This window comes from Quercus lobata, chromosome 6 (assembly GCF_001633185.2).
Source record: "Quercus lobata isolate SW786 chromosome 6, ValleyOak3.0 Primary Assembly, whole genome shotgun sequence".
Lineage (NCBI taxonomy): Eukaryota > Viridiplantae > Streptophyta > Magnoliopsida > Fagales > Fagaceae > Quercus > Quercus lobata.
This window is the reverse complement of record NC_044909.1, coordinates 41,813,275-41,828,826: the sequence shown is the minus strand read 5'-3', so window position 1 is coordinate 41,828,826 and position 15,552 is coordinate 41,813,275. Positions and strand designations below refer to the sequence as shown.

General features: G+C 36.2%; 1 protein-coding gene across 1 annotated transcript; it reads left to right on the top strand.

The window, feature by feature from the left end:
* The first annotated feature begins 3,539 nt into the window (after positions 1–3,539).
* On the top strand, positions 3,540–5,053 carry LOC115995049 (cyclin-dependent kinase inhibitor 7-like). Its single transcript, XM_031119460.1, has 4 exons — positions 3,540–4,024; positions 4,153–4,202; positions 4,438–4,602; positions 4,730–5,053. The coding sequence occupies exons 1-4, from the start codon at positions 3,686–3,688 to the stop codon at positions 4,797–4,799; spliced, it is 624 nt and encodes a 207-aa protein (XP_030975320.1). The 5' UTR covers positions 3,540–3,685; the 3' UTR covers positions 4,800–5,053.
* The last annotated feature ends 10,499 nt before the right edge of the window (positions 5,054–15,552 follow it).

Sequence of the window (15,552 nt, the reverse complement as noted above, 5' to 3'; positions counted from 1 at the left end):
AATCAATTAGTGTCTTCATTTAAAAAATAATAATTATGTTTTAGCTTCATAAAAATGTAATGTAAATAGAGTGATTATGATTGTGGGGCCAGAGGATTTGCGACCCTGGCCCACTTTACATTGGGGCCCAAAGCCCGAGCCGAGGAGGGATATAGCCAAGGACCTACAGTGAAAGTCCAAGTAGCCTTGAGACGTGGCCGAGGATGACTTTATCCTCGGCATCCCCAAGGCACTCCTAAAAGAAAGGGCAAGAACGGCATTGGAATAGTTTTTGGAAGAGCCGAACACATCCGCGTTGATAGATAAAGGAGCCCTGGATAATATGGTGACAAATGACAAGGGAAAGACTGTCATTACTGCAATTAAATACTCTGTGCCAGACAGAGCAATGCTTTTCAACTTTTACAACCACCCCCAACCACTTTGGGTATGGGCTGATGGGACAAGTATCAGACCTAGAAAGTTGAACCTACACGTGGACGTTGGAAGAGGGGTAAAGGCTAATATAAAAGGAGAAGTAAGCAGTCTAGAAAAGGGGGCTGGGAAAAAAGGCCAAGAACCAGAGCCTCCCAGGCCGTATCGAGGAGAAAGACTCCTCGAGCGAATATGGTTTAATTTTGTATGAACACCATGACTAACCACCGTTCGGTGACCAAGGCCTAGTCTTTCAAGCCCACGCTCTACAAATTTTATTGTTTAGGCCTCTTAACATACGAACCCAATATCATTTTGGGGTAGTTACAAATTGAGTCGTTACAATGATAAATTCAAATCTTATCATTAAAAAAAAACCCAGAATTAGCATAATTTGATTTCAAATCCTAATTTAATCATTTTTTTTTAATGGAAATACTAGAAAGTTCATTAAACAATGGAAAAAGAAATTACATCCTGGAGAAGAGCTTGTTCAACAATACAAGGATTCTCTTTAATCTATGCAGAGAAATCATCAAATACCTAAAGCATGTTTTGCTAATAGATGAGCAGGTCTATTACCTTGCTGACTAACATGGGAAAACTCTACTTTACGAAAGCCATGAACAGATGACAAAGTACCACAGACAATTGGAGCAATAGAGGATGGAGGAGGGGATTGATCACATAAAGCATTAAAAATAATCAATGAATCACCCTCCAAAATAAACTCAGAAATCCCCATATCATGAGCAAAATGGATACCGGCCTCAAACGCTTTCACTTTAGCCCCGACAGCATCCAAAGGAGCCTGGATCTTCTTGCTCATATCAACTATCACATTCCCTTTTTCATATCTTATATATAATCACCCACACCAACAGTCTTTTGAGCCGCAAAAACCATATTGATATGGAATATTTTGGCCGCTACAAAAATGGTCAAACACTCCTGTATCGTCAAGCCATCACGGGCTAGTCAGGAGCAATGGGATCATCAGTTAACAAAGGACAGCCAAGCTCCCATGCACCTGACAGCCTCGAAGGCAACCTAATCTACACATACTCTTTAGTGCACCATGGTGATGGACGAATACTCTATGACTGACGATGCACTATACTTAGCCTTATACATCATCCTGCATGTTCTCTACTAAAATATCTCCATATAGAAATAACTTGCACACCTAACCCAATAATCCTCCTATATATTCGTCTCCTCTAAACATGGGAAGTTAAACCCGAAAATCTCGGGGCATTAACTCCATATACTCCATATAAGGAAAAGAACCAACATTCACGGGAGCTTGGTCAGCTCTATATCACTTTATAAACACCAAGTCTCCTCCTCTCCAATGTACATAGAATTTCCTAGCTCTCATATTTTTAGAGTTATTGGAAATCATTCAGTCACTAATTTAACCTTTGGAAGGTCTTTGGCCGGCACCCACTGGTGTCCTCTATAGGTTCTTCTCCTTTTATTCTTCAAGTACACTCCAGTCACTGCGTGTCTAGACGATCGACTCACTAACAATTTTGTGCATCATCACGCACCATCCACATTAATTTTGAAGAGAGGAAAAAGATGAAGAATCCATAGAGCCTGTTTGGCATCAGCTTCAACTTTTATCTTTTAGTTTTTATATACAGTTTTTTAAAACATCACTTTTTCCCACATTTTCTCTCTTTTTCAAAAATTTTTAAGGTACAAGTATACTTTAGCACACTTTCAGAATAAAATTTTCTATAAAAGGCTAAATAAACCATTCCCAAATAAACACTTAGTCTTAACCCAAACCACTGGAGCTAAAACCTCCAAGTTTGCAGAGAGATAAAAGAAAGGGGGAATAAGTTTCTAAGAGCACTAGCATCAGGAGTTGTATCCAAATGCTATTTTAACACACAAAAACTTACTCTTTTTAGCTTTAATATAACATTTGACAATACACTCCACATCAATTGTTCTATTTTAAAGTGCCATTCTTTTTTCTTTTTTTTCTCTCTCTCCTTCTCTTCCTTACCAGCTTATCTCTTCTCTTTATTCTCTCTCTTCCCTTAATTGGATTGCCTCTCTCTCATAAACCAAACAACCACTATCCCCACCATCACTAACACCACCATAACTATCACTATCAAACCCATAACCATTACCACCACCACTACCTCTCTCATACACCAACCAACTACCATCCTCACAAATATCACCACTACCATCACCATCACCATCACCACCACCACCACCTCTCTCATAAACTAAACACCACCACCACCGCCACCTCCATCTCTATCAAAACCCATCACCATCACCATCAAACCCAAAACCCATCACCACCACCACCATCAAAATCCATCACCATCACTCAACATCCACCACCACAAGCCTTCACAAAACCCAAATCAAATAAAAAAATCATTGCAAAACATATCTAAAAAACCTCATTACCCAAATATGAAGAAAAAGAAAAACCTTAAATTTGAAATGAAAAAACCCAAATCTAAATCTGAGAATGAGAGTGGACAATGTGAAGGTCTGCGGTATGGCGTGGTGAGGTTGGTGATGTGACAGTCGATGGTGTTTTTGAGAGAGAGAGGAATAAGAGAAAGGGAGAGAAACGTGTAAGGCTGAGAGATATGTGCGAAGAGAGAGAGAATAAAAAAGTATTTTTTTGGCATTTTTGTCCGTACCGTTCCAAATTTGGAACGGTATCCATACTAAATTGTTTGATATTTAGAACATCTCATGTGAGTATTTTTTGGCGTTTGGTGTGCCAAATGCCAAAGGCATAAGGCATTTGGCATTTGACATGGTACTTTAGCACTAAACATTTATCGATTATTAATTTAAGCAAAACTCATGATTATGCTAATTAATTTTGTAACGGAGGCGATTGGTTAGTACGGCACCGCATCGTCCGTGTGAAAACGAGATAGTAAAAAGAATCAAAGTAGGACCTCTGTGGGTTTATTCCAAAACACGTGTCGAGTTCCGATTGGGTCAAAGTTCGGCCCAAAAAAACTCAAGTGGATCTGCATAACGGCGCCGTCAAATTCCCCGTTTAGAGATTCCCTATCGTTGTTAACGGACTCTCTCCTCTCTTATAACCCATCCAAGCCGTCCAAACCACACTCAGAATTCATCGTCAACATAACCATCACCTTCTCTCTAATACTAACATTCCCTTTTTTTCTCTCTCTGAAACCCAAAATCCACAGAGAGAGAAAAAACAAAAACACAGTGAAATTCGGAATTCCACACAGGGAGAGAGAGAGATATGGTGAGGAAGTGTAGGGGAATTGCGGAGATTGCAGTAATGGAGGTAGCTCAGGTTGGTGTGAGGACTACGAGAGCTCGAGAAGGTCTTGCCAGCTCAGCAGCAGCTGCAGCAGCAAACGAAATCACCACCGCCGCCAAGAGAAGGAAGCTCAACGCCGGAGATTTGAATTCTCCGTCGTCGTCGTCGCCGTATGTTCCCCTAGTAATTACGCCGGCGGAGAATGATGAACGCTGTTCAAGCCCTAGCTCCGTTCACGCTGCCACGTCGAGTTGCTCTAGTAACGGATCAAGCTCGCTCGCTGAGGAAGTAGAGAATTTCAAATTCGTAGATCTACAGGTGCATTTCTCTTTTTTAATTCTATGTATTTTGATTTTGAATTTCAGTTTTGTCGCGCTTTAATTGCTCTTCTTTATTTCATTCTTTTAATTTTTTTGGTTTTAATTCTGAATTTAATTATTTTACAGGATGACAGTGCTGAAGTTGAAACATCCACTTACAGTTGCTACAGAGAAAGGTTTTCATTCAATAAATATCTCAAATTCTTGTACTTTTTTTCTCACTGATTCTTTGAATTCAATTTTTCAAAAAAATAAAAAATAAATAAATAAAAAACTGTGATCCCAAACGGTCTGTTTCAATTTAATTTTCTTCGGTTTTAAATCGTAGTCTATAACTCCTACATTACTATGAATATACATTAAATTCTCAATTAAAATTTTCCTCATAGTGTACGGGCATTTTTCTCTCAGGAGAGAAACGACGCCGTCTAGCGAGCTGGAGTCAACGGCGAGTCCAACTCCGGCGAGCACTCGCCGGAGATCAACGGGGGAGAAGAGTATTATGCCGACGGAATCTGAGCTCGAAGAATTCTTCTCCGCCGCTGAAAAAGACCTCCAAAAGCGCTTCAAAGAAAAGTAAGTTCACACGGAACGTAAAAAAAGCTTCCAATTTTTTTCCTTTACTTTTTTCTTTTCCTTTTAATTTCTCGGTAACCAAACACTGGATAAGTGAAGAGTTTGAAATTGTGAATTTTCTTTCCAGGTACAATTACGATATTGTCAAGGACGCGCCCTTAGGAGGCCGTTACGAATGGATTCGATTAAAGCCGTGAAGAAAAAAAAAAAAAAAACTGAAAATAAAGCAAATGGCTTTTATTTTCTCAGTTTTTTGCTACTCCAAATATAGTCTTAAGGCTTTTTATTTTTATTTTTTTTTGCAAAATATGTACAGTTCTTTCTGTTTTTATGATCAGGTAGAAGAAGAGGTGTCTGTATTTGTTCCTTGTACGGTTCTGCAAAACAATTGCAAAATCCTTATGGGAAAGAACAAAACAGTTCAATAATAATAACAAATTTCCAATTCTCATTTTGATTCTGTTTTAGCCCCTAAATTTCGTGTCTCTTTCTCTGATACCATTTGTCTTTCCCTGCTCTATATTAAAAAAAAAAAAAAAAAATTATAATAAGTTTAATAACTACTCTGTAAATTTTATTTTATTTATCCTATTTATTTTAGGAAAATTTTAGGTATGTATGTATGGCTGGGTGAGGAGGGATGAAGATGAGGGTGCACCATGCTGTGTAGGTCATGGACACGTGTTAAAAGATTTGGAAAGCTGATCTGATCCGATCTGATCTTATCCTCCCAATCTCCCATGTGCCTTTAAAGCTTTTTAACCAATGGACCTTTTTTTTCTTATTCCAAATACATATGTAACAACAAGAAAATGATAGAATCATAAAATTTGTATTCCCACTCTTATAAAAGGAATATGAGAGTGAAGTTCATTTTTGGTAAATCGTGGAAATAATAGTTCGTTGGGTCAGTGTTATTTCCACACTTTGTCGCCATATGAAAGAAGGAAATGGAAGAAGATAAAAGATGAGAAAGAGGAAGAGGGCCAAATGATTTTAACTTGTGGGTGATATGGTGGGTTGGTGGTCCTGCATTTTTGAGTTAGGAGAAGGGGGTTGGGGCCTAAGGTACAGGGGCTAACAACCAACTTAGCTGATTGGTCTAAGTTTTTATATTTTGAATGAGTGTAGGAGCAAAGTTTGTTCACGTTCTAGCATGATTATTGGTTTGGTGCAGCACATGATTGATTCCTTGTGCGGCTTGAATTTAATGTTGGATTGGATGTGAATGGAGGTGAGGAGTGAGGAGTGAGGAGGAGGCACTTTTATTGCACGGAATGTGCTTGACTAACTGTTGCTCTAGTTTTTGCTACAATCATTGCAAAAGAGGGTGGAACTCATTTTCGGAGGTACGTTGCAGCCTTGCAGGATTTTGATTCAGCAACTAAAGAAATTAGGATTCCGAATCAGCCAAGCCATTTTTGAGCAGTTTGAAGCTTTGTTCTATAAAAAATTATTTTGTAATAGTTTATTTACTAATTAACAAGTTCAAACTTCAAACCCAATTCAATGATTCATCTATTAAACTAATCAAGTTAGAGCTAAAGAAACTTAAATAAACACGTTTGTTTTAATTGTTTAAGCTTGTCAACAAAACTTGTGAGATATATACTTCGTGGATAAGGTTGGTAAACATGCTTTATAATATAGATTTTTTTTTTTTTAATTATCATTTATACTGATAATAGTTACATTAAGGATTTAGATCCTAGACATCTTCATTGAAAATATCATACAGGATAGAGGCTATCATTTTTTAACTTTGATGTGTAGGGAACAACAATGAATTTTAGCTTAAATTGCTAATTTGGCTTTCTAATTATTGGAAAAGGTTTCATTTAATTTCTCAAGTATTAATTGTGTTAATTTTGCCTTTCATATTTCAAAATTAAGTCATTTTTATCCTTAAATCTCTTCTCCGCTAAAATTTTAATAGAATTTTATGAACTAACAAACAAAGCACACCCCATATGGAGTGTGAGAGGAGAAAGCCTGAAGAGAGAGAATCATCAATTGGGATACGCCCGAGGTGCAACTGGGCCTAACTATTCACCAGGTCAGGCCCAGCCCAGTGAGGATACTCAAGTTAGGGAAATCAAAAAGGACCGCTCACCCAACGAACAAATACGTCTCGGGAGATTGGAGATAAACCACCAAGACCATAAGGTTGAAGGCTGAGGAAGGTAGTAGTGACGTGCAAGTAAGGAAATGAGGAAGTTTCCAAATAAAGCATCCATTACCTCCACATTTAATGCACCATACCAACTAAGCCTGCCGCATTGATGGCAGAATGATCCCTGAATATTGTCCCCACAACTTGCAACCTACTCTACCATTATTAGCAAGGCAGTGATGGGACAAGTATCTAAGGAATGATTAGTGGCCATCAAAGTGGAAGGTTGGGATGCAATCCAAACAGCTATATATAGGAAGGAAGACCCTCCTAGACAGGGGGATTGGAAAAAGTTCAGAGAGAGAGAAAGTGATCATTGTATAATCGAGAAGTGTGTACCTAAAGAATCATTGCTCCTCGGCTAGCCCCAGGAAGAACTCAAATAAGAATTTTTCTTTTCTTGTTATAATTCTTAACTAAATTTGTTATCTTTGCCAATCTTTTTTCTCTAATTACTAAACTGTGGCTACCAGAGCTTAAAGGTTTGACCTTGACCATTCACTTCTACAAATTAGTTGTATTGATCTCCACCCTAACCCAGTCCCATCCGAGCTAGGCCGAGCCTCTAGTTTTGCCCTCTACATGGAGACTTCATAGCTAGCTAATTTCATAAACACCATTGTCATATAATTCCTTTTAATACTTTCACAAAGAGAAGATCATGTAGGTAGGTGAAATGAAAAATAGAATTGTAGGTTGGATTCTGACTAATACAAAGGTCATGTGTATTGAGATTCACTAGTGGGCAAATTGTTGTCAGAATAGCCTACTTGCTCGGCCGTACACCAACAAGTGGGGTTCGTCGGAGGCACTCTAATGAGCTAGTGAAGAAGAATACCAAATAAGTTCAACAAAAATAACACGAGTACTGTTGGGGATTAAAGAGTGCTATCTCTCTCTAGTTAAGTGGGGTTTATAAAGGATTCCCTAGTGACTGTTGGTGAGAGTTTCCTAGGTACTAAGGTATGGAGTTCGACAACATGTCATCTCCACAAGATAATACTAAAAAAAAACTGATCTATACCAACGGCTTTAAATCGTCGCTATAGCACTTAAAACTGCCGCCATAGATCCAATAGGATCGGACTTTGTCGACTATTAGTAGAGCAATAGTTATAAGTGTCGGTTCTTGAGTGATAGAACGTACCTAATTGGACTATTGTTATAATAAATTAGGATGTGAAAGGGAGATGGTCCATTGTTTATATAAGTCATGCTCAAGCTCAGACTTTAACAAAGATTCGAGCTCCTAATCATATTATTTTTTGAAAAAGCCGAAGTTGAATAGATCAGCGCGCGAAACTCAACTGACACTTTTTCTTTTAGGGGAATTTTGACGGATGGGGTTATATTTCGCTAGATAGAGCATGGTCACAAACCAAATGGAAAAAAAGTATGAGCAAAACATGTTCTATGATTGAAACAATGACACTCTTTTCTTTCCTTTTTCTTCCGACCCTTTTCCCTAAGCAACCCCACAATTCAATTTTAAGGTGGTACGTTTGATTCTCAAAAGGATTTTAAAGTGTCTTTATTATAAATGAGCAATTCATGAGATGGATTTTGAAAGTTGGACATTATCACTTTCTCTTTTCCAAATTGTTTTGTCGTCTTAGAAAAATATAACTTTTAAAATGAACTTTAAATATTAAAAGAAAAACTTTTATGATTCCGAAACCACCCTCCTTAATTTGAACGTACATAAAAAGCAAACGAACATATCAGCCTTAATTTCAACATTAGCATCAATCTTGCTTTCATCATAGATGGGAGGCTTAAGGAGACAAAAGGGCTACTCCATAGTGTAATAGATTGCTCTAACTCTTTCCATAAACACATATAATAAAACAATAAAATAAGAAGGAAAGTCAAATTTACCTATAAGGTTGAAAATGAGAAGTTAGAATTACTCTTTAGTATATTCCTAAGGGGGAAAAATTAAGAATAAGATTAATGTAAACAACTTTCAGTTTGTTCTTTATGTTACAAACAAGCTTAAACAATGTTTCTCAAAAAAAAAAAAAAATGTTACGGCTGTTAAAGTATAGGGTTTTCCAGCAACATATCAATCTATTGATTCTATTCCCACAACTTTGTTCATAGCAAGAATTTTTGGAGAAAGATGATTATTTGTTTGGTTATAGAAAAAGTAGAATGCTATGCCTGTAAATTAAAACTACAACTTTTGTACCTTTTGTTTTAGATTAAAACACGTATTCTTACTCAAACAGCGGATAGTCTTTAATTTGTGTTTGCGGAGTTGCTGTATTTATTCATTTTGAGAATTCTTAGACATTTACAATCAGGTGATGTTGATGAAAGATAACATGTAGAGCTAATTTACAACCATTTGAATATTTTGGTAATAATGGTTTAACTTTTGGAATTATGTTATTCATTTCCATTTTCTTTCTTTTTTTGAGCTTTTAGGATATTCATGATAAAGATAGTCTTAGTGGAATGTTAATTTCAAAAATTCTTAGTTGTTGGTTTAATTTTTAAGATCTTAAAAACAAGCTAATTACTTGATATTTGCGAGAGACTTTTTTTCCTTCGTAGTTTTGTCTTCCTTTTAATCAATATTTTGGAAAAATTATTCAATTTCCGTATTGTTGTACAAAGTTATGGAACTAAATGTTATATGACCAGTGGAAGTCACTAGTAAAGATAATACTAAAGAATTTCTTGAATTCTTTGTAGAGTTCTAGGAGATTATGACCAATATATGATATTAGAGATACTAAAAGTTTTATAATAGAGATCTTACATGTTATTTTGGTTATATAATATACTAGTCGCTAACCCGTGCGATGCACGGGATATTTAAACAAAATTTATACATATTCACTTTTATTGGTACAATCATTGAAAAATAATTCTAACCAATACCCAAATGTAAAAGACACATTGACTTACTATTTAAAGTAGCCTTCTGAAGAATTTACACATATTGTGCAACTGAGCCTTAATTTCTCATCAACGATTAGAAATATAAACTGCAAATATATAAATAAAAACCATGACTTGAGAAGGACGCATTAAACTTCAAATTAGAGTAGTAATGTTACTTTCTCAATCTTTGCTCAGTTGTAATAATAATATAGAGGAAATTCAAAACATGGAAAGAAAATAAAAATTACAACAATTAATAGCACTTACCCCCACTATTAGTATACAGACACCAAGTGCGGTCGTCTTAACTCTTTGAATGAACCTTCCCCAATTGGACCCTATAAAAAAAAAAAAAAAAACACCCAATTAAAAAAATTGATCCAAAAGGGTTTAAAAAGCACACAAAATCAATTCAAAAAACAAAAATATGAGACAAAGTAATTACTTTCCGCTGCCAATGAAATCGTCTTCTGTATTGCTGTTCCAAACTGCAACACTTATCTCTCTAAGGCCTTCAATTAACGAAAACACAAACTTCTCTTGGAATACCGGAGTATTATGACCATCTATACATACACACAAAAAAAACAAAATCAACATAACTCACTATAACTCTATAGAAGCCTCAAAAATATAAAGAGAAACTAAAGGGGTGGAATTTGATATTTATGTTTGGAGAGAGAGAGTTTGCAGAAACTGTAGTTTTATATTTCTTAACTTGAGAGAGAGGTAAGGTTGCTAGGGTTTTAAGGAGTTATAATATTTTTATTTTTATTTTTTATTTTTTAAATATTGTGCTGACGTGGAAAATTGTGGTGCTAGCAGAGGTTTCGGTTTTATATATATATAGATTATAAATCCAGTTTAAAACACTAATATTACTATTTTCATGTGTGTTCTAATAAATATTACTGTTTATTAAAAAAAAAAAAAAACTCTTACATGTTACTAATCACAAATAATTTTATTTATTAAGTATATAATGACACAAATCACATTTATTATCATTTTAGTTAGTAAGTTTTTTTTGTAGTAGCTTTAGTATCATATATAATATATTAAAATGAATATTCAATCAAAAATGTAAATTACTTAGATTTAATTGCACTCCAATTTTGTGCCAAGCATCCTTCTAATAATAATATTCCTTAGACTGCACTAAATCAAATTAAATCCATGAATGATATATTGTGCCAATTATGTGACCCGAAGCAAAGAATCTTAAAAACTCTACTGTAGTACGATGAGGATGAGCTTAATTATCGCTAGGTAGAGAGGAAGGACAGTCCTATATATTCACAAAGGAGGTGGCGGACATATCACATTCACATATGTATTGTCATCCTTGGCGTTTCATTGAAAGATTTCAATTGAAGAATAATAGATGATTCTAACTCTAAGTAGGTACTCTGAAAGTCTGAAAAGGAACCAAGTTCACAGAAAGATAGAGAGAGAGAGAAAGAAAGAGAGCCTTCGTGTCTATAAGACTATAGCAAGTAACTCCTGTACTTGACCAGACTTTCCCTCCTCATCTTTGCCTTTTCTTTTTTTTTCCCCCCTATTCTTCTTCAAACGGTGTTAAAATTCCAAAAAGCTTTTTAAAATTGAAAAGATCGAGCTGGCGTAGAATGTGTACTACGCCTGATAAGACTGGTACGTGGGAATTTTCCCGTAGTGCGTTTCACCAGAAGTGAGGAGCTATCAATCCTCTCTTGTCTTTGGCTCTCAAAACGAAAAAAAAAAAATACACACATTTAATGAAAATATGCATGTAGCATGCAGTGATAGACTGATGGGTAGTTTGGCACAAAGCACCACATGGTGGCGTCACGTTACGGGTAACAATAGCATTCCTCTTGGATCTGGTGCCCATACAAAAACTCCCCATTTTTTTGGTCTTTTATGTGGGGCCCACGATTCCTCTTTGAATTTTTGACCCGAATTCAATCAAACTCTTTGGTTTTTGGTTCAACTTAGACATGTCTATTGGTTAGATTAAGATACATGCCTATAATAACTTCGATTCTTTCCATAATTCTTGCTTTTTTATTGGAGTTTAATGGTGGGAAATGGAGGCAAACCTTGGTGGAGATTTCAAGTTTCGATGCTTGTGGGTGGGAGTGGGGTCAACTCTGCAAATAATGTGTAATAATTAAGGTTGTAATTGAATCGAAGTAGCTTATAATTCTATTAAGAAAAATGTTTGTTTATTTAATAAATAAATAAATTTTAAATTTTAATTTAGACTTGATAATTAGATAAGATAAATTCAAACGATATGTTGTGAGTATAAGGTTTAGTGCAAGTATATAGGGGTGTTCATCAATCCGCATAAACCGCATAAATCACAAAAATTGTATCAAAACTGCTCGTAAAATGGCATAACCACACCGTACCGCAAGTAAAAGTGCACCATACCACACCGCACCGCATGGTATAGTGCAGTTTGTGATTTTATAATAAGAAAACCACACAAATCACACTGTATTGCACCCTCTGTATATATTAATATATTTATTTATTTTTAATATTAAATATATTATTAATAGTTTAATAACCCTATTTTTCAAAAAAAAAAAAAGTTTGATAATCTTATCAAGTGTTGACTAGGAAAACCAACCCAAAATAAAGAAAAAACTAGCTCAATAGTTTAAAATTTGACCAAAAACAAAGAGAAAAAATTAGTTTTGGGCTAGATAGGAAAAACCCAAAATTTTAAAAATATACTAACTTCATACCGTTCAAACCACATCTTATACATAGCACCGCACATGTGATTGCAAAAATGAGGTGCGGTTATGGTTTTCGCTAAACTCTAAACCGCATCGCATCGCATATGTGACCGTAAAATAAAGTGTGGTGCAGTTATGATTTTAGCTAAACCGCACCAAAAGTGCGGTGCTAAAAATGGCCCAAAACTGCACCGTGAACACCCCTACAAGTATATATATAAGGGATTCAAATCCTCTAGAATTCCTAGGGTACTCTATCAGTAGATTTCCTTAAATCCTAACCACTTTTTTAATGATTTAATGGTCAAGATTTTGTCATATCAACATTCCACTAACAACATTCTTAAAATAATAAAATAATGTTGCAAACAAAACAATTAAGACTATTGTTAATGGAATGCTGATATGGTAGAATCTAAAAAATAAATTTTTTTTATGTGATAATAAAATTTTTTTAAGGCAAATTTTTAAATAAAAAATTTAATAGAATGCATTAATTGAATAAATTTGAAATTTAGAGAGCTCAATTGAATAAAAGTAAAATTAAAGAACTGAAATGAATTTCAATCAAACTTAGATAGTGCAATTTACATTTTATCTTATATGTAATTATATACATTTAACATTGAATTGTATAAGTTTTTTTTTTTTTTTTGAGAAACTTGAATTGTATAAGTTTATAATACATCAAAAGAGAATATATCCGTAGCTGTACCATCTAAAGTGCGTGGAATTTTGATTGTTCATTTGTAATATATATATATATATGGAGCACACATTTAAAAGATTTTTTTACAAATAGTTGACTAAGAGTCTACGAGAAAGCTAAGAGATCCTATGAAAGTTTTTTTGAGAACAGATCCTATGAAACCTAAAAGTAAATGAACCACATTTTTCACTGATTAATAGTTAGCATATGATAGATACCTACGTCAAAAGGGGAATCTAAACCATATCTTAATTTGACCTCACTAATAGCCTGGGATTTACACTGTTCAGATAGGATATTATTTTTATAGGAAATAAATTTGAAACGAATAAGTAAGATCTGAATCTTTTGTGAGCAACAATATTTTCTAGAGTAGACGGTAGAAACTAATAGACCAAATAATTGCCATCGTCCAGAAGAGCTAGTCTAGACGAGGATAGAACGCCATAAAGATAACTACTTAATGTCCCGACGGTTACATATTAGAAATGAGACCGTTGGGGCCTCTATTAAGGCCAAATTAAGTAGGCTTGAGCTGTTACCAAATAAGCCTTCAAGTCATCATTTAAGAAGGACAACAGCTAGTAAGAAGAGTCTATTTATAGGACCTACCAAATCCCAAACAAGGTACATACACACTAATCATTTTTACTCTTATGACAAAATTCTCTCTGTTTTCTGAGCTCCATTCGCTAACTTTACCATTGGAGACTCTGTGGCCAGCACCACATTGGTGACCACCTAAGAGAATCCCCCTTTTTCACTAACCCTGCAGGAACTTGGATGAGCTTATATTGGAAATCCTCTGGACGAACCCAACTACTGATGATCTTAGCATCATCAATTTGGTGCCATCAGTGGGGGCGACAAATTCAGACCTTCGTTTGAAATTGTAGTCCTGTTTGGTTCCAACATCCAAATGGAGTCCAATACCCCACAAGATTCTGCGGCATTAACTTTGCAAATTCAGACACTTACAGCTAGCGTGGAAGAACTCGCAAGGCAAAACCAGGAGATAAGGCTACAATTGCAACCAAAAGAAAATCGTTCACCTACAAGGGTTGGGACTAACAGGAATAACGACAAAGATAGCCACAGGAGAGATGACTACCGACGACCGAACTCTTCAGATGAAGTGAATTTAGACCTCCTCAGAGATATGAGGAAGGAGATGGACGAGCTAAGAAACGCGATGAGGGAAAAGACAGACCAGAATCTGGACGGGATGGTCAGAAGGATGGACTCGCCCTTCACTACAAAAATCCTGGAATGTCCCTTGCCCCCGAAGTTTCGTCTTCCACAGCTCGAATCATTTGATGGCCTGAAAGACTCGCTGGACCATATCACTACCTTCGAGACTACTTTAAGTCTACAACAACCCCTAAACGAGATATTGTGCTGCTCCTTTCCTACCACCCTCAAGGGAGTAGCGCGAGTGTCGTTTAGTAGACTAGTAACATCGTCCATTGACAGCTTCAAACAACTAGGCAATTCCTTCGTGTGCCATTTTGTCGGTGGGCAATGTCAGAAGAGACCAGCGGACCATCTGCTCACCATCAAGTAAGGAGAAGAGCCCCTGAGGTCATATGTGAAACATTTTACCTGAGAAGTCCTAGAAGTTGATGAAGTGGATGACAAGGTACAGTTAACCACTTTTAAAGCTGGGTTAAAATCCAGGAAGTTCGTGGTCGCTCTCGCGAAGTACATGAATGCAGAAGACGCCCTAGCTACAATAGGGGAAGAAAGCATGCCTAAAGGGAAGGAAAGTGCCAAGGAAGACTGAAAGGGATGCAAGAGGGAGAGGAAAGATCGTCAGACCAGTTCCAATGGAAATAAGTGGAGAGATGACAAAATTTCGTGGACGGTAAAATTCACTCCTCTAGTGATGCCTGTTAACAAAATGTTAGCACAAAATAAGGACGATCATCATCTTAAGTGGCCAAAACCACGTCATTCCTCACCCAACGTACGAGATAAGATGAAATATTGCCATTTCCATAAAGACCACGACCATTACATTGAGGATTGCAAAGACTTGAAGGACCAGATAGAAGAATTTATCTAAAAAGGAAAGTTGCAAAAATTTGTAAAAAAAGGGTGAGTCTAGCCGCTCTAGGGACAATCGCAGAGAGAAATCTAAAAATCCTCCCATAGATGAAGACAAGTCATACAACCGTCCGCAGAGCGCGATTGGAGAGATAAAGACTATCACTGGAGGACCATCCACTGGTGGATCTTTCAAATCCGTAAAGAAGTGCCAACAAAGACTGGTGAACAGCGTTCATGAGATACATCCTTTGAATCAAAGAAGACGAACAAGTATGGACATCCTGTTCTCGGAAGAAGATGCTAAAGGCGTGAAGCAGCCACATGACAACCCCCTGGTCATCATGCTTATGATAGAGGGATTCAACACCAGCCGAATTCTCGTCTACAATGGTAGC

Bases quoted from the DNA above. Each gene is read 5' to 3' on its own strand.
- LOC115995049 (XM_031119460.1), top strand. From the start codon at position 3,686: ATGGTGAGGAAGTGTAGGGGAATTGCGGAGATTGCAGTAATGGAGGTA. The intron at 4,025-4,152 runs GTGCATTTCTCT...ATTATTTTACAG, and splicing joins TCAAATTCGTAGATCTACAG to GATGACAGTGCTGAAGTTGA. The intron at 4,203-4,437 runs GTTTTCATTCAA...TTTTTCTCTCAG, and splicing joins TACAGTTGCTACAGAGAAAG to GAGAGAAACGACGCCGTCTA.